This window comes from Anas platyrhynchos, chromosome 1 (assembly GCF_047663525.1).
Source record: "Anas platyrhynchos isolate ZD024472 breed Pekin duck chromosome 1, IASCAAS_PekinDuck_T2T, whole genome shotgun sequence".
NCBI classification, from domain to species: Eukaryota; Metazoa; Chordata; class Aves; order Anseriformes; family Anatidae; genus Anas; species Anas platyrhynchos.
In genome coordinates, this window is record NC_092587.1 from 44,262,295 (window position 1) to 44,281,937 (window position 19,643).

Sequence of the window (19,643 nt, forward strand, 5' to 3'; positions counted from 1 at the left end):
CTGAGGTTTCTCAGCTCTACGCCTCTTAGACTCCCTGTCCCAAGCCAAGTCTCTCAAGCCCTGAGACACAATGCAGTCACTGTTTGACAGCAGCACTCATGCTCTACGCCAAAGGATGCTGGGCCAAGTATGAGGCAAGGCTATTGCATGCATTTTGTACAGCAGAAGAGAGATAACTTGTACACCTCACTCCCCCTGTACCAGAACTGAGACCCCAGACACCTGAGATCACTACAGACAACAGCCTTTCCCTCTAATGCAGTGCGGAGGTAGTTCCTATATTGCAATGCAACTTTCTACTGCCATTCTACAACAGCTTCCATTTCTCAGTCTCCATCTCACTATTTTTTCCTGCACCAGCTCAGATCTGCTGTACACAGTGCTCTTCTTATCTCAGAATGTCACAGAAATCTCTCATCCTCATGGATGTGTTGGTCAGATATCTAATTCCACAGGGAAAGACTCTTAGCAACTAATCCGTCTGCTCAGACATTGCAAACCTGGCTATATTCAGAGAAAGATTTTTGAGCTTACTCATTCAAAAATACATAAGCTTTGTCCTTAACAGGCAGAAATGGGCAGTGGGAAATCACATATTTGCATACAAATTAGGCTACTGACTTTCTGCTTTATTTAGAAAAATAAATGGAAAATTTTGTGTGACATCAAGGAACCAATCTGTTTCTAGTGTCAGGAGAAGCTGACAGTGGATCCCAGCATAGCACCAAATGCAAAGAGAACAAGTCAGGCACCATGAGAGAAACATATCTGTCAGTCTCTCTGGGAATTACAAGCTGTATCTGTGATATTGCCATTTTGCTATATTGCCCTTTGCTCCATCAAAGGCAGTATGGAAGGACACCGGGTATTGCAATAGCAGAGCAAATCTGAGAAATGAGAAAAGAGCAAACCAGAAGGGAAGAGAGATGTGTAGAGAGGACAGACAGCATATATGTACATGGCATGGAGATTGGAATCCATGACTGACTTGGCCCCTTAATCCTATTATCCCAGGAATTCCTGATCTGTGAGGCTCAGTGAACTCTTCATACACCAAGAACAGATGGCTCTAGGCACAGTCATCCTGTTGGCTTAGAAAGAATCAGAGTTCCTCATTGAGGGCCTTCTTCTCTTGTTCCTCTTCTTTCTAAAACATATCAAAGGCATGAAATAAGTTTTGACATGGTTCAGTTTCTCAGTATAGTGATAAAAGGAAACAATCCAGTGTAAGTGCTTCCCTCTGTTCTCCATGCCTTTACCCTGCCTATCCCATTTCAGTTGCATAACAGAGGGTCCTGATGCACAAAGCCTATGTGTTATAAGAAGGTGACATTTGACAAAGAGAGAACACTAACACTGAATGTTCACGGAGATTTAATTGTTCCTCTCCCAGCCCTGACCTCCAGTAGAGTCCTGAGCACATCTGTATACTCTGCTCTGTGGCCTTCTTGATAAATTTACTTCCTATCCCTGCCACTGTCTCCCTGATCCCCTCCTAACTGCTGACAGCCACCATGACCATTCTCATTGCCCTAATGCACCCTTCACCCTACTGCCCTAGCTGCTGCTCCCAGAAAACAGATGCTTCCACTGAGTTGAAGTTCCTCATACAGTTGCAGAGGTCAGACAAGTCTTTTTGCTGTAGACTAAGAAGGCAGATCTCAATGAATAAAGAGGCTCTGCAAACACATCCATATCTGCTCTGCTCTAGATCTAATGCAAGTGAAAATGAAATAGAGGTGGCAGGGCTGGTGACAAAGTCAAGAAACTGAAGTCATCTCCTGAAGAGCCTTGTGAGCAACACCATCTTTATACAAGATCCCAGCTTCCTGTAGACTGTACAGGAGTGATCCCTTACCTTTTGTATTCTTTGTAAGAAAGTATTACAGAAGTCCTGCACACGCTCAACAGAGAATTCATCCAGAGGCAACACATCGTGCTCCTCATCTGGTGTGTAGAATATAGCCAGAGCTGGCAGCTGGGACTTCTTCAGTTTGAAGTATGCCATCACTTGTTCATTGCTTTTCAGATTAATGTCTACCAGGATAAAGAGAATCTGTGATGTAAATAAGAGATAAAATGTGAGCAAAACAGAGACCGAGAGAGAAAAGAGATCGCCAAACAACAATCATACAAAGATTAATAGTGATATTTCTAAAACGAGTTAGTGAAAACCTACCATACTCTGTTGGAATAACACTTTCCTCTGCCACTAACTGCTCCTTGCGGTGAATTTTTCCGTATTTTATCTAGTCCATATGTACACTATCAAACAAAATGTCTTGTTTTCTATTCTTTAAAAATACATTCATAGTATGGCAGGAAGGCAGTCTCCTGTTCTCTTAATAGATGAAGAAAAAAGATGTCTTTAATCTCAAAGGCACACGTAGAAAAAGCTGATGCCTCTTTTTGCATGTTTTCAGGATAATATGCTCACATCCTGAACTGATGCCTCTTTTTGCATGTTTTCAGGATAATATGCTCACATTTTGGACTGGCGCACGCTTCGTTGGGTGAGAAACTGGCTGGATAGCCGGGCCCAAAGAGTTGTGGTAAATGGAGCCAAGTCCAGTTGGAGGCCAGTCACTAGTGGCGTCCCCCAGGGCTCGGTGCTGGGGCCGGTCCTCTTTAACATCTTCATCAATGATCTGGATGACGGCATTGAGTGCACCCTCAGTAAGTTTGCAGATGACACCAAGTTAGGTGCGTGTGTCGATCTGCTCGAGGGTAGGAAGGCTCTGCAGGAGGATCTGGATAGGCTGCACCGATGGGCTGAGGTCAACTGTATGAAGTTCAACAAGGCCAAGTGCCGGGTCCTGCACCTGGGGCGCAATAACCCCAAGCAGAGCTACAGGCTGGGAGAGAAATGGTTGGAGAGCTGCCAGGCAGAGAAGGACCTGGGAGTGATGGTGGACAGTCGGCTGAATATGAGCCAGCAGTGTGCTCAGGTGGCCAAGAAGGCCAACGGTATCCTGGCTTGTATCAGAAACACTGTGACCAGCAGGGCTAGGGAGGTGATCGTCCCCCTGTACTCGGCTCTGGTGAGGCCGCACCTCGAGTACTGTGTTCAGTTTTGGGCCCCTCGCTACAAGAAGGACATCGAGGTGCTTGAGCGGGTCCAAAGAAGGGCGACGAAGCTGGTGAGGGGCCTGGAGAGCAAGTCCTATGAGGAGCGGCTGAAGGAGCTGGGCTTGTTCAGCCTAGAGAAGAGGAGGCTCAGGGGTGACCTTATCGCTCTGTATAAGTACATTAAAGGAGGCTGTAGAGAGGTGGGGGTTGGCCTGTTCTCCCATGTGCCTGGTGACAGGACGAGGGGGAATGGGCTAAAGTTATGCCAGGGGAGTTTTAGGTTAGATGTTAGGAAGAATTTCTTTACTGAAAGGGTTGTGAGGCATTGGAACAGGCTGCCCAGGGGGGTGGTGGAGTCACCATCCCTGGAAGTCTTCAAAAGACGTTTAGATGTAGAGCTTAGGGATATGGTTTAGTGGGGACTGTTAGTGTTAGGTTAGAGGTTGGACTCGATGATCTTGAGGTCTCTTCCAACCTAGAAATTCTGTGATTCTGTGATTCTGTGATCCATGCAAGACCCAGAGTGGCATGGTTAAAAGGTATTTTGGTAAGTGGAAAATCAAACTCAATGGCCAGAATGTGGGAGTGAAGTACAGGGCAGCATAAGCCAGCAAGGATAAGAATACCAAACACAAAGGGTGTATTTATGTCAGCTGCAGTGACTAGAAATGAAGGTGCAATCATTTGGGAAACAGGAGTTGTTGGCACGACACCACTGCACGTAGAGCCAATCTCAGTGGAGACTTGTCAGACCTGGGGAGAGAAGCCCCTCAATGAGTAAGCCAGGGTGAGAACAGCCTATATTTTTCTGGGCTCCCAAAAAGTCTTGGAGAGCAAGACCAAGACAAGGATTAGGATACTGCCAGGCCAATTCAATAGTACTGACTTATCACAATTGGTGACCTACCCCATGATTTATTTAAGAGTAAATTTCAGCTGAAGTCTTAAAGGATTTCAACTTGAAGCCTTAAAAAATTTTGGAATCTTAAAGATTTTCTGTAAAATGTTCAGCTACCTCAAAAATGTTTGTTAAATTGTCTCAAATATTATGTATAAATTTCGTAAAAAAAAAAAAAAAAAAAAAAAAAAAAAAAAAGCAATAATCTGATTAAATAGAATCCTTCAGCAGGCGACATCCAAACCAAAGAAACAAACAACAAACATCCAGCTAACATGCATCACTTGATCTTCACTTTAAACCTTGCGGTCTACTGGACCTAGCATATACAACATAACTACGGACATGAGTATGACTAATTTATACAAGAAAAAAGAGGAGTTTAAGAAAGAACATTAATGCAATGTGAATATGATGTGCCCAGTTCCCAGGCTGTGACTCATGTTTTCCTTTCTTTTCAATCAAAAACACTCAAATTAGTTCAAAACTTTTTCTTCTCTAAAAATAAATTTGGTAAATCTACAATCCTTTATTAAATGTGTTCTGCAAAAACAAAAGTAAAACAGCAAAGAAAACAACCAGATATATCTGGAAACTTTCCTAGGCAACAGCCAATAGGAAGAGGGGATATTTAGGCTGGGATAAGGTTTAACAGCAGTTAATGAGTGTGATAAAGAAATGAGAGCAATGGCTTCACTGGATGTGACAGTCACCTACCACTAGCAATTTCTCTGACAAAAGTCAACTGTGCACCAAGGGCAACAAGCTAATGAGCAGACAGGTTGTGGGGAACTTCTCCCAGAGTGCTAAATTCATCCTTTTGTAGGATAAAACACCAAGCTAGAGAAGCATCACAGATTCAAGGGTCACAGATCTAAGTGTTTGGTCTAAGAGTTGGACTCCAAGCTTTCAGCTGGAGCAGAAAGAATTTGAACATGCCTTCTGCTGTAGGGCTCTCTTTCCAACATGCAAAATGGAAACAGAGGTTACTGTTGGAGGAACGTGCTTTCAGAGGAATGGTACAAGGGATGGTATTATATTTTTCATCATTTCAATCACCAACTTTTGGTTTTCTCTAAGAAAAAATCACTAGACAATAACATTTTGTTAATCAAATGTTAAACACGAATTTAATCAAAAAAGTCTTTAGAATACCCAGTTTGTTAAATGCTAACTTATTCTATGCAAAAGTTCCTCCAGCTTTAAAAGAGATAAGTAGCATTTTAAAATGGTAATATAAATGTTAGTAAACCTTCTTCTCTTTATCAAGTTTCCAGCCTCTGTTAAAACTACCCAAACTAAGAAGCTATCTATGAACACAAAGAACAGAGTAAGAATAAAAGGATAAAAAGTTGGAGCATTAGAACCCCAAACATTTTTTTTTTCTTCCTTGCAGAAGAAAACGATTAAAACACATGAACAGTAGGCTCCTCAGCTAGGACAGATGAGATAACATCATTCACAGTTCTTGACTTGGATCCCTCTAATGACTCATATTTGGCTCACACATTTGCAGGATGCCAACATATAGCAAAAGTTCCTTCCCCTTCTGTGAATGATATTCCAGAAATAAGGGAAAGACAACAGTTTTATCTGCCCACTGTCAATCGAAATAAGACACCTTAATGCCAATCACACGTGTTTAAGAATGATATATTCCTGTAATGCAATGACATGGCATGAACCCTCCTTCAGAATTCACAAATCTGTGCATCCTGTACTGGATGCACTCCAGGGTTCCTGCCAAGGCTGGTGCTGCCTCGAAGTCACAACTATGAGACAGCCTGTACGGTGCCCTTGTACTGAGGCCACAGGCACTGAATGCCAGGTCTCCTCAGCAGCAAGAAACCAAGCAGATTTCTGAACGGGGACATGTCCACGGTAGATTCTATCTGGTGGAACTGGCATTTTCTCATACAGAATTTATTTTGTTATATGATTTCCAGCTAACTCTAATCATAAACAATAAATGCAGTAACCATTGAAAATGACATTGACCCTCAGACAAGATTCACTTTGTCTAAGTCCTGATAGCCAAATCTTGGTCTGGTCTCAGGCAGTAATCTAGGGCAACCCCTACAATAAATGGTGACAGGCAATTTATTTCACATGTTTTAGAAGGGAAGAAAGGATACTTGTCCTCCTCCACCAGTGCTGAATACAGTCTAAAGCCTTTGCTCAAACTCCTTACCAAAACTATAGGTCACCCAAACAAATTCCCCTTATGATGCCAACTCTCATGTCACTGCTAGTAATTAGGTAGTTTCATCCAAAATAGAAAACTTGTTTTCTATTTCAAACTATCCTCTATAATAGCTATTTTTTTTTACTCCTGAAACAATTTTCTATGAAATTGTTTTTTCTTGTCTGTGTTCTGAGACCTGCTAATAGAGACAGTGAAGGTTCTAGTGTATGTATGAGGAACTCTCAAAACAAATTCTTCTCTCCAGACATGATATTCCAAGAACACAGAACACAATGAAGTATTAGCTGTGCACTGTCATCTGCAGTACACTCTTTCAAAGATTTTTTTTTTACACTGGTGCTGTCTTGGTGTCTTGACAACTTGCTTCCTAGCCCAGTGCTTTTAGAACATGAAGTTCCTGGTAAATACTAAGATATGGAATGATGTTATTCTCCAAGGAACTCAATGCAATTGAAAATAGTACTGCAATGGTAGAAACCAATTTCATGTTTCTTAGTTTTCTCTCTACAGAAGGCCAACAGGAAGGATGGTCAAGCTTCATATACGGTGTTTGATATTGAGCTTTATGGAGCTGTGACCTTCACTTTTAGGAGACTGTATAAGCCAAAAAAAAAAAAAAAAAATCTGAAATTTGAGTAATTTATTGAGTAGCTTACATAGTACACCAAAATAAAAAGAAAACATCAGTTGTAAATTAAAACAAACAAAAAAGCTATTAAAACAGCTTTACTTCAAATATCTGTCAAGTGACATCGACATTCCATATTTATGAGTTTTCCTGTTTATGACTAAAAAGAGGCATCTCCAAAGATAATCTGTCTCATTTCTGGAGCAATCAAAGTCTGGCAAGAAAAATAAAAAGTGTGTGAATGACTGTCCAAGAGAAAGGACACTATCCTTTCCTTCTCATAGAAGACCTCCTGAAGGCTTCTCAGCAGTTTCTCAGAACTCATTTCTAAATGGGTCTACATATAAGTTAAAAGGGACTTCAAGAACATGAGTACCCACATCTTTTTGACATTATAAGCCATGTTATATCAGTTGCAGCAGAAGCTGCTTTTGTTATTCCTAGCATCATCTTACTGAAAAACTTCTGCAAACACCTGTGAGGTACACCATCTGTCATTGTCATGTTATACTCTAATACTATGGAAAGAAGAGTGAAGATGCTCATGCTAGTTTGGCTCACTAGCACTAACCCTGACATTTCCTTTCCAATAGAAAGCTTGGATTCTTGGCAGTATTTTTCCAAATGAGCACATATTTGGTCCTTCCAAGGACACTGGTGGGTTCACTCTTGCAGCTGCAGTGCTGAGTTCTTTGTTCACTGTTACCCACCCACAATTGTTTCTCAAGATCTGCTAGAGAAGCACCATGTTTCTTGTGATTCTTGTCAGCTCTTGGTAACTTAGCATCATCTAACATTTGCATTTTCCACTCCAGCATTTTACAACCCTCAGGCTCCACTATCAAATCTAGAAGAGTCCTCCAGATGAAAACTTGAGATTTTTCCCAGGCAAAAATGGAAAGAACATAAACCAAAGATGAAGGGACCATAGCCCAGGAACTGGTAGGGAAATCCCTTCCTTATGATCTTTTTTTTTTCTCACTCTGGGGTCAGACACTTACCAGCACTTTCTCTTCATCTCCCTGTGAGTTCAAGCAACAGGTTCTCCTCTTCCCACATCTGGTGATGACAACAACAAGGACTATTCTTCCCTCAGACCCCAGCAGAGATATGTGAAAGGATGGGTACCCCCAATCCTGCCTGAGAACCCTCTGAAGCCTGCATCAGTGTTCTACACTGTCACTGAGGAGAAAGTGTAACACAAATCCAGCCTCCCCTCGCTCTTCTGGCACTGTGCAAGCACTGTGAAAGACTGCTGGATGCAGTGGTACACCCTTAGAGTGGGCCTGAACACCTCTCCACTGCACAGCAGTGCTTGCTCAAACCACCGACAGAGCTAACTCTGCAGCACAAACAAGCCTTTCAGCACCAGCCTACAGGCTGTGAATTTTTCACTTGTAATTCTGAATAAACTTAAATTCAAGAATCTTACATTTATTAACAGGACAATTTGCAAGCCACAAAAAGCACGTTGAGACAACCCTAAGTGGGCACATTGTTCTGCTTACTCCTTAGGATCCAGATCTAAGACCCAGGTGACCTGAACAAAGGTATCCTTACTCTTTCTTCCTGCTTTGTAAGAAGGCAGTCCAAATCACAAATTATTCTGCAGAATGACCCTTCTTTGGAAAAAAAGAATATACTAGGTTCCCAGTCCCTTCATCTAGGTATCTTGCAGTACCCCTGCAGTAATATTCGGATAATTATTCAAATGCCCACATCTTTAATCCCTACATTTTATTATGGAAAACTTCCTCTGGACTGATTCAGTTGGAAACATCCCTGCACAAATGTAAAAAAAAAAAAAAAAAAAAAAAAAAAGTTCAGATTTGGGTTGTTGGTAATTCATAAATTATTTGGACTTCAGTACAACTTTTCATCCAATTCTTCATGAGAAATTTCTAGGAAAATTATTCCCACTCACTCAGATCTAGGCATCATATTAAGGGAAAACTGGCTGCAGCTGCACCAGCAAGGGACTGTGGTGCTTGAGAGTATTGTCTTAGAAAAGTTAGCTGCTTGGGAGAGACCTGGATCTGGCTGTGCTGCTTATGGGCAAGGATAATGGTGTCATTGTAACACTTATCTCACATGTGACAGCTGGAATTTTTCAGATAAACGAGTCTTCTTTTATCAGCATGTATTTGTTAAAGCAAAATACTTTTCAAAAGACCTTTTGACTTTCATGCATGGTTTCTGCCTGCTCTCTTGACAATGGGTGGTAGAGATGGCAAGGTCAAAAGAAGCCTTGCCATAAAAAAAAAAAATCCCAAGTCTCCTGAGTGTGCATGGTTCTGAGGTGGCCCCCCCACTTGGAGATAAAGATATACTTGATTTTTAATCTGCTCCTTCAGTACTGCAAACAGATGCATGCAGATATTCTTGTTCTCAAACCCCAACTCTTTTCAGCTCCACATTTCTTCCAGGATGGTCACTTTCATTGCCACTCAGTTCAGCCTTCTCCACTGCTGTGATCCTCCACCCCTTCCCATTTGCTATTCTTCCCCACGTTAAATGTCTGCTTGCTGTTCCCAATCCTCCTTTCTCTGTCCCCTGGACCCAAATTCCCCTGTAATCCAGCTGCTGGCAAGGAAACATCCATGGAAAGCTAAATTGCCTGGGGAGTTCTGCCCACACAGGGGTGGGAACCAGGGGAAATTTCTCTGAAAGACCCCATCTATCCCACCACCTTGCTGTGATAAATCCAACAATACCCATCCATAACTCCTTTAAAATAGCTCTTTCCCCAGGAACCAACCAGAGGGCTGAGGGTTAAGAAGTTCTGCGACATTAATTGCTGTCTGGTCACTTATATAATGCTCCTTGGCATCTCTCAGGCTGTATATACAAAATCACCTCTCACACCAGTGGAATGTGACCACTGCTGGGCTGAAGTGCAGCAGCTGTTCATCATCTCCCAGGGCAAGGGAACAACACTGGACCAGAAGCAAGTAAGTACACACTGTCCCACTGAGAGAGTGGGGGAGCAGAATACAAAGGATATTTTTCCCACATGGAGGCAAAACTGACAAAGGATGAACAGATCCAACTTCTCCACTTAATGATCCAGCTAATTGTCTTTTCATCCCACTTGGCCATTGCTCCTCTAATGCACAGAACAGCAGACGATGCCCACCCCATCCATGGACGAAACCACTGTCCTCCTATTTTTTTCTCTCATGGCTCCTCTTCCTCTCTGTTTGGACTTACCTTCTTCTCAAAGAGCTCTGCTGCCGCACGATATCTTTGCATTCGCTCAGGGTGCTCTGGGGACTTCTTGTCTGTGATCAGGAGGAGGTGAATCTCGAGAGAACTGTGCATCACACCTACAGCTGTCTGCCAGAAGCATGGCCACCACAGACAGAGAGAGAAAAACACACAGACAAGGAGATTGAGAGCATTTAATGCGCATTGGATGCACTGCCAAAGGGACATCAATACTCATGCCTCAGCTTAGGCTTCTTTGTAAATCAGCCCAACAAGCAGGACAACCTCCTTTACAGCAGAATGGATCCAATCTGGGTTTTTGTGGAAACACTTAACCTCTTGGTTTTGCTTATTCCAAAGCCAAGAGTTTGAAGACCACAAGTGTTCCTCACTGGCCTCAGGCCCGTCAGTGACTAGGCAGGGGGACTGCCTGGATGCAGCAAGCTGTCATCTAGAGGGACAAAAAGGAATTGGAAAGGTAAGGCCACCAAATGTGGTGCCCTGAATTTCTGGGGCCCAGCACCTGACTGAAATGGGAACAAGCAGGCTGGAATAATTTGGGATGCTAGGGTTGGTGTGTCCCCTTGCTCCCTTTGTGCAACACATTGTGCTGTGCATCAAACAAGGATGAGTCCAAAGCGTCTTTTCAGCAACTCCAGGGGCTGGGCAGCCTGCAGTGCTCTGGGTTAGAATAGGCTCTGCAGCCCTGCAGAGGGAAGGACCTGCATCTGGCGGTGCCCTGGGCAGGCACAGTGCACAATGGCCCTCTGTGAGCAGGCAGGGCTGGCACTGCCCAGGAAACCTTTGCACCATCTCCAGGCACTCAGTCGCTCTTCATCCCCCTTTCCCTGCAGCCCCTCCCTCAAACCAAACAGAATGGGGCCAGGCTGCTGCTGACCTGCTGCCTCACCCATGCCACAGAAACCACGCTGGTGCAGGCAGTAGAGATCCCCGCCAGCACTTCCCCAGAGGAGGAGAAAGTTTCCACATACTCCAGGAGTAACAAGGATGGGGTCAGGGAGTGCATGTCTGCAAGGGCTGTGCACCACAAGGCATTCAGTTTCTCATGACCAGGACTTTCCCTTAGCCTGATGCTCATCTGATGTTTTGTATCACTTCATTTCTCTGTGCTGTGCAGATGGGGCAGGGGAGAGTAGAGGGGAAGCAAACCAGGGTTAAAGAGCGTTAGAAGACCTCATGGAAGAGGACAGGGCTGAAAGTGAGGGTGAAGCCATGCAGCACCAAGAGCCACAAGGACAACAGGGGCACAGCTCGAGCAGCAGCTCCTCTGGCAACTCCTCACAGAGGTGTGTCTGTCCACAAAACCTTTTGCAAGAGATTTGCATAGCTCATCATCATGAATGGATCACATTGCACTCTCCTGGGAAGTACACATGGTAAGCACTGCCTAAAAATGACTGAAGTACGTGGGTGAAACAGTGAGGGCCCCAGGACAGGGAATGAAACTCTTGGCAGTACTCAGTTTGATCCCTGTGATCCAAGCCCTTGCTGACCTGCAGCATACTTGGATGTAAACAGCATATGCACTGGGAATAAATATTTATGGGGAAAAAAAAAAAAAAAAAAGGCTATGCTAGCAGACCTGGAAGGGCTTCAAGCCTTGGACGGCAGGAGGCACTGTTAATTGTAGCACCTTGCTAGGGATCCACAGTGTCAGGGGAAAAAATGAAACAGGATGTGTGTTGCAAGCCAGGCTGGAGGGAATGGCTGAACAGCCTGGGGGTTCTGGGTCAGAGAAACAGTCTGGGTGCTAAATGGGACACCAAGGAGCAAGAACCCCAGGTATCATCAGAAACACATGGAGAAAGACACAAGATCGGATGAATTGCAAAAAAAAAAAAACACAGTGGAGGCTACAAGCCTGGCCGTTTATGAGGATAACAAGAACATCCCCACTGTTGTTACTTGGGTCATCTCAAAGACCTGTAAGGACAGTGGGGCAGAGTACAGCTTTTTTGTCCTAGGAAATGTTCCGTCATTTTGAAATGCTTTTCATATCCCTTAGGTAGATGAAGTAAACAAAAAACAAATTTGCTTTTTTTTTTTTTTTTCTTTCTTTCTTTTTCTTTCAAAGAAAGTAGAACAGAACTTCTGCAGTAAGTTTTCTCTGGAAAGAAAATGTTGTATTTCCAAAACAAAATGCTCTCTCTCCTGGCAGGCTGAACCTGAACTGGGATATGTGCCAGCCCTCTTAGCTGATGTTTGGCATCCATTTGAAAAAGTACAGCTTTGAAACAGGTCAGGCCATTCTCCTTTGATTAAACTGAGCATGGTCAGCATTGCTGTAGCTATTCAGAAGTCTGCAAAAGACCCTGTCAGCAATGACAATTTCAGCCTTGCAGCCAGCTGGGTTTCACAGCAACCAGCCCAGTGAATTGCTAGCGCTTCAGGGGAGCCTAAATCCTTAGCCACCCTCTCTACAGGAAAGGAGCACCGGGAGCTTTTGATTGTCTGTCAGGTGGGTAAGTTAATAAAGATGGCCAGCAAGGAAGCATCCTATGTCCAATTTTTCTTTGTTGAACTGACAAATTATGGGGTGAGGGATGCTGGGGATGGGAAAAAATTTTGCTTGGGAAGTTTCCAACCAGCTTTTGAATATGCTTTCAAATAGCCAGGTTTACGTTGGGCCCTGGTTGTTGGGTGACAAAGGAAAGCCTGCCTCCTAGAAGCAGGTCATTTGGGTTCCCATGTTTCTTGAGGCTTCCCAGCCACACAGATGGGCAGGGTCTGCAGGCGCAGTACGACATGGCAAATGCCCAAGGGAGGAAGCAGCGGGAGTGGTAAGAAATGCAGCTCTTTGTCCACCAATGCCCCAGATTTACTGGAAGGCCAGAGGAACTGCCTCCTTTCCCCTCCCCACCCCACCTGAATGCCCCGGTGCTGCACCTGTTCCCGCTCACTCTATGCAGCAGCAGCAAAGAGTTGTGTGTCTTCCCCATCCCCATCTACACCACTGTGCAACCCTTGCATACATCCACGTGCATAAACACTTGGGCCAGAGGAGGCCCATGAGGAGGAGACTGAGTGCTGGGGTGAAGGCTGTGAGGAGCTGGTAATTACCACAGGGTTGTACTCCGTCACCAGGCGGAGCTCGTTCATCCGAATGAAACGACTCATCTTCTCAGCATTGACGTCCTCACTGTCCACATCCAAATCTTTCCGGTCATTGTCTGCCTGAAGATATGCAAAGACACCTCCAGTCACAGCTGTCCTTTCCTCTCAGAACTTCCTCCAGAGCTGCTGATGGCTCTCACCCACAAAGACACCCACCCCTGGGACACCACCCTCCTCTCCTTTCCAGGATATAATCCCCATTTCTTGAGGTCCAGAACTATTAGACCTACAGAGGTCTGCCACCACTTTGAGCTAAGGATCTTCTACCCTCCCTCAGTCTCCCAAGGACAAGGCAAAATCATGGCATAACAGAAATCCCTGGGCACCAGACATCCCTAGCATTATCTGCTCCTACTGCACTGGAGACAGGGAGGATTAGCTGATAAACCCTTCCAAGAGTTGTGGGGAGAGATCATTAATATAGCCTAACTCCTTACGTAGATTTTGGCTTTACATCCCTCTTTAAAATCTTCATCTGCTTATTCTATTTCTTCTACAAGTAATAAACATTGGCATGGGACTATATGGATTTCCTGGAAACATTGTGCAAGCAGGAAATCTCTCCAATAAAAAGAGGATTTTTTTCCAGTACAGCAGAAAAAAAAAAAAATCAAACACAGCACGTTTTAGCTTTAAAGGACTATCCATCCTGCCACACATCTCCCCACACTCACAGCCTCCAACCCCCAAGATGAGGTTTGCTTTACTTAGTAAACAGAAAAAAAGCAGGCAAACATCAAACAGTGGTTAAACCACCAAACGGGGCACAGTTGCTGTACAGGACCACTGCAGGAGGTGATTGAGTTGGGCCATGGGGGTGGTGGGCTGTGACAAGCAATAGGATCAAAGTCTGAGATTTGAAGATTTTTCACACACATGTTGAATGAGGTTCTCGGCGCTGAGAAAATGTCCACATGCACGCCCTGTATGTTATTCTCTGCATGTGTACAACCTCTGAAAGCACTCGTGTTAGTTTTTCCAGTGGTGTGCAGACATCTGAAGCCCTTTTTGCTGTTCCATGGTCATTGGCAAGATCTTTGATCTAGTAGGGGACCACTGTGCCTTGTCTGGAAAACCGAGCTGGTGATTTTCAGACTGTGCTGCCTGATTCCTCTCACAGATGTGCTCCAGAATAAAATGAAAGGACAGCTGTAGTGAGTAAATGGGATCAAGCCAGTGCAACACCTGGGCAGGCGAGATCAGAGAAGCCTTGGGAACCAACCAAAAGCACCCTAGGCTCCACAGAAAACTTTCTCTTGACTTTTGTGGGCTTCTGTAAACTCCTGGTTTTCATGTTGGGATAATAATATCCTTCATCTGCTCTCAACATTTAGGATTCCAAGAAGGAAAAAAAAAAAAAGTGAAAATTATCCTGCATCTAATAGTTGAAACTCTGGCCAAAATGTCTTTATCACTCTATATAATTAGCTTATTAGCATCTGTTAATTAGGTCCTTCTTAGGTCTGTCAGGCCAGATCCTTCAACAGAATAAATCAGTTTTGCTCCACTACATGCTAAGAAGTCTCAGCAGCCCTTCCTGCTACTGTAATTATAAACTTCTCAGCCTTATATGTGCTTCATACTATGCAGAAGGAAAGAATGAGTTTATGCCTCCGATTCACTGCTATCCCGGTCACCCATCTTTATATTTTTCAAATGAGTATTTCATTCCAAGTTCCTGTCTCAGTTCTCTTTTCTTTTCCTTTTTAGCTCTGACCCCTTACTCCTACACAGTCTCCAGCACAGAATAAAAGGAAAAATAACATCTGAATAACTTAAATTTAAGGAAAAATGAAAATTAGGTAAGAGAATTGTCAACCCCATTTGAATCTAACTAGTGTGTTTGTTTCTTGCTTTTTTTTTTCTTATTAAACAAGAGTTCAGCTGCAAAAACTGGACTGTGAACAATAAAGTTTCAATACAATACAAATTCCCACAATCCAAACACTTCAAATACACTTCAAGCATCAAATACCCTCCCAATGCAGTCATCCTACTATCTGCCACAGTGCAAAAACAAAGGATAATTTTAAATGTTTTTGGAAGAAAATCACCATGCCTAAGAACCAACACTGAGATGGGTGTCACTTCAAATTGCAACATCTGCATGTGGAAAGTAAAAAGTTAAACAAAAGGACCTGCTTTCCTGTTGGTCACTCTTAGATCATTCTCCTTGCACTGTTTGGATAATACCAGTGGTAAACACGGGGCAGGAAAAGATGAGAAATGGGGAACAAACTGGCTTTTGTAGTGTTGTATGATCTGCATCTAGAACTTGGCCAAGCTACCACATCCAGCTCCTCTATTACACTGAGCTACTCAATGAGCTTAGAGCTCTTGTGACACAGCACTTCACAGCCTTTTAGGACATCTTGTACCACCTAGTGTCCCTCTCCCTCTCTGACGTACCTCTCTACCCAGTTTTCAAGTGCCACATGGGGCAACAGGAGGTAGCTGATATGCCTGCTTTTAGCTTTTGTTTGGATTGTTTAAGTAAGGACATGGCCCTTCCAAACATTGTCTCCTTACATTTCAACAAGAATACCTTCAAATTCAAAGTGAAGCACCAGCAGCTATAGCTGGAGTCAATAAATAAATAAATAGATTGAATTTGCACAACACCCATCCCTCAGAAACTGCAAAGTAAAGGTAGTAATGGGTCCACGGCCAAAGCATATTTAGGCAATTAAATCTTCTAAACATAATGTAAGACCCAAGACAGATCAGGGTGTTAGGAACTTCTTTTGGTGGCAGAGCATCTATAGCTGCAGATTCCCAGCCTGGATCTGGTTTCAGTCATGATGGCAAAGTGGTGCACCCAGGGAGACAGACCTGCCTGAAGCGACACTTGGCAAGATTTGGTTTCAAGCCTGCTGTGTTGATCCCCTGTAACATGGCCCCTAGATGTTTTTCATGTGTCTCAGGAGGCTTTCCAAAACCACAGAAACCCCATCCAAGTAACACCATGCTCCAGACTAGCTGCTCAGAAACAGAGCCATCATTCTTTGCAAAGCACTGAGCGCAAGGTTAAAATGGAGCATCCGATCAGGGGTAAAAACACTGCTCGTGTCAGGGATGCAAAAAGTAAAAGACCTCTTCAGAGCAGCAAGCTCTACAAGCTTTTACGTGCTTGGGCAGGCTGACTCAATGCTAAGCCCTCTTTGGCTTCCCAGCTCTAGGCAAAGCTGAGCAGCTTTAAGCCCTTTCTTTATCACTACCGACCAGCGATTACATTTCCTCTGTAACATGGTTGGGGGCAATTTTTAGGTGCTTGTTGTAAAACCTTGCTCACTAAAATTAGTCAGCAGGGTAATTTAACAAAAAAAAAAAAAAAAAAAATAATATAAAAAGGTAAAATAAAATAAAACGGAGTGAGGTAAAATAGAATAAAATAAAATAGAATAAGGTAAAATAAAATAAAATAGAATAAGGTAAAATAAAATAAAATAGAATAAGGTAAAATAAAATAAAATGGAGTAAGGTAAAATAGAATAAAATAAAATAAAATAAAATAAAATAAAATAAAATAAAATAAAATAAAATAAAATAAAATAAAATAAAATAAAATAAAATAAAATAAAATAAAATAAAATAAAATAAAATAAAATAATAATAAAATAAAGCAAAACAAAAGTAGTGCGGAGGAGATGTGCTGCGGCACCCTGCGGAACAGCGTGACGGTGCTCGCCGAGACGCCGAAGTGCTCCAGGACGGCGGGGCTGCTGCTGATGCCGAAGGGCACCTCGGGGATCCGGCCGGCCACCAGGCGCAACTGGGCCGCCGCGTCCCCCTGCGGCTCCTGCGGGGCACAGAGAGAGGAGGGCGGTGAGCGCAGAGCAGCGCAGCGCAGAGCAGAGCGGCCCGGCCCGGCCCGGCCCCGCCGCAGCCGGCGCAAGGCCGACCCCTACCGGCCGCCCGCGGGGCCCCCGCTCCGCCATTTCGCGGCCCGGCCCTTGCCCGGCCCGTGCCCTCCTCCCGCCCCGCCCTGCTGCGGTGCTGGGGAGCCCGGGGGCTCTTGGAGGGGTGATGTGGGGTGGGGTGGTCGTAGAGCCCAGAGGCAGCGCACTTGTGCGTGTGTGTGTGCTATACAAGTGGTAAAAATACTTCATTTTTAAGATAACCTCTTGATTCTGCACTCAGTGGGGTTACGCTGTTTAAACACCCCTGGTTAACAGTATCCTAGTTCCTTTTAAAATGGTATCCTAGTCCCTGTCTTAAACCTGCTCTTTAAATGTAGCAAATACAGCTGCATCAAAGCATAGAGCTGTGCAATTCTTCAGAAAGCTGGGGTCTGCTCCCTTCAGCTGAGAGCATTCACTGCAGCCTTAGACTGTGTTAAAGCATCCCTTACTACTTCCATTCCTGGCTTTTCTTGTGAGGGATGCATTTTTGATACTCCTTCTTACTGGATTTAAATCCTCAAGACACAGCCTGTGCTTGGAAATTGTTGTTTTTCTTTTCGATTTGAACCATCAGCTCAGCTGTTTGCGAGCCCAGAGAGAATGGAAAACAAAATTCTTTCTTCGTTCGAAGAAAAACAGCTCTTGTGACCTGTTTTGGAAATGCGAGCTCATCGACATGGCTGCGGTGAGAGCATGGTGTGGGAATAACCTCACTTTGTTTTCGATCATTCCTGTGAAAAATGGGGTTTAACCCAGCCAAGCAGGCCACTTTCTCACACGGGCACAGGGGGTTGCTGGAGCAGCATGCTGGTTTTCTATCATGGCGTGCAGCTCCCAGTCAGGGAGAACCACACTCATTACATGCGGAGCTCGCCGAGCTGCATGCTGCAGTGAAATGAAAGGCTGCAGCAGGGAAGTGATTTATGGTGAAGAGAGAACATGGGCATTATTTGGATGAATATACTCTTGGGCGGAGGGCCAAGACAAGCCCTCATGGCACTCATACATCCTTATCTGCTGTTTAAAGGCAGCCCTGTCGTGCTCCACACATTGAGCGCACGCCAAGCTGCTGGCTGCTGGCAGCCGGTGCTGTCCCCACGCTGCGGGACAGCACAGTCGTCCCTCCCTGCCCTGGCACCCCCTGTGCTGCCTGGGACCAGCATCTTGTTAACATCAGTGAATGAAATCGTGCAGCGGGAGGGATGCGGTGGCGTGGGACACTGGTGGCATAAGGCTTTGCCTGCAGGAGATCCAAGTGCAGAGCCCTGCTATAACCCCAGCCAGCTACCCAGGGGCAAGGAGACATCTGAGCAACTTTCCTTCGACCTGTGCAGATTGCCTCACTGGCTTGCAGGAGCTCGGAGGAGCTCTGAATGCCTGCAGGCTCCCAACCCGAGGCAGGTGGTGCTCTGTGATCAGTGTTTAGCAAGGCCCCGGGGTATTAGCCTCCAGCACTCACACACTTGTTGCAGCAGAAGCATCGGTCCTTGCTCTGCAGTGTGCCACAAGATGCTGTTGCCATACATCTATCTCACGACCACCTCCCTGGGCAGCCCTCCAGCCCCAGAACCAGGGCCCAAACCCTCTTAGAAATCAGAAGACCCATATCAGCACTGCTCCCTGAGACGCAGCTTCCTCAGCCCCACCATGCAGGCAGTGCCTTGCTCTGCCCTCAGTGACTAGAGCCAACAGCTGATGTTCCCACTCACCCCGTGCCAGTGCACTCGCTTTCTTTGCCACCCACGTCGCCCTCTTCCTTCCCCTGCAGCATTTCCCTTTCTCCCGCTCCAGGGCTCCCACCAACATCTTCACAATCCTCCCTTGCTCCATCTCCCTTTCCACGCACCCCTCCCCTAATCCCCCCACACTTCTGTCACAGCCCCAGCACCTTTCTGTGGAAGGAGCTGCTGTCTGAAGGTGTTTACACCACAGCCAGCCCTGCTCTCCCACCAGGGCAGGATCTGGCTCCCACCTGGCAGAGGGGACCCGCTGCCAACACACCTGGAAGAACCCAACGACCGCCACCTCCTCCCTGCTGATGAAGGCCTCCACGTCTGCAATGTCGTTCAAGGAGACGAGCTTCTCTGCATCTCCCTCTGCACCTGGAGAGGACAGGTCAGGGTTGGGCAGAGGGTGCATGAAGAGCAGCTCGGAGGCACCCCCACATGCACACGCAGACATCCCACCCCTCATGTGCTGCCCCCACACCTCTCCCACCAGGATACAGGATACGAAGCTTGCATAGCACACCCTCAGTGAGGTGGGCTCCCCACACCAGGCCCAGGAGAGCGGACTTACTGTGGGATGCAGAGCCACTGTCTGCAGCACAGCCCCCAGCAAGGAGGATGATGAAGAGACATGGGAAGACGGAGGTGCCCATGGTGCCAGCTCGCCCTCTCCTCGCCATGCCACTTCCACTCCTCTCCTTGGCAAGCGACACGTCAGCTGCTTCTGGGGCTCACAGTCCCTCCCAGGGAGGTGGGAAAGGAGCAGCTGGCCAGGGGCAAAGCCTTCAGCTCCTGAGATAATGTGTTGGCTGGGAGAGAGCCCTGGGCCTCCTGGCTGCACAGGCATCAGCCCCGGAGAAGCTCACCAGTG

At 45.4% G+C, this 19,643-nt stretch overlaps 1 protein-coding gene across 1 annotated transcript; it reads right to left on the reverse strand.

The window, feature by feature from the left end:
- Nucleotides 1-622: 622 nt before the first annotated feature.
- On the reverse strand, nt 623-19,452 carry ERP27 (endoplasmic reticulum protein 27). Its single transcript, XM_038172942.2, has 7 exons — nt 19,344-19,452; nt 19,047-19,147; nt 16,805-16,942; nt 13,090-13,203; nt 10,012-10,137; nt 1,859-2,056; nt 623-1,147 (listed from the first exon to the last, which is right to left on the reverse strand). Exons 1-7 carry the CDS (start codon nt 19,450-19,452, stop codon nt 1,103-1,105), a joined length of 831 nt encoding a protein of 276 aa, XP_038028870.2. The 3' UTR covers nt 623-1,102.
- Between the last annotated feature and the right edge of the window lie 191 nt (nt 19,453-19,643).

Bases quoted from the DNA above. Each gene is read 5' to 3' on its own strand.
- ERP27 (XM_038172942.2), bottom strand. From the start codon at position 19,452: ATGGCGAGGAGAGGGCGAGCTGGCACCATGGGCACCTCCGTCTTCCCA. The intron at 2,057-10,011 runs GTAAGTCCAAAC...TTTACATCACAG, and splicing joins CAGAGCTCTTTGAGAAGAAG to ATTCTCTTTATCCTGGTAGA. The intron at 1,148-1,858 runs GTAAGGGATCAC...GATATGTTTTAG, and splicing joins TCTTACAAAGAATACAAAAG to AAAGAAGAGGAACAAGAGAA.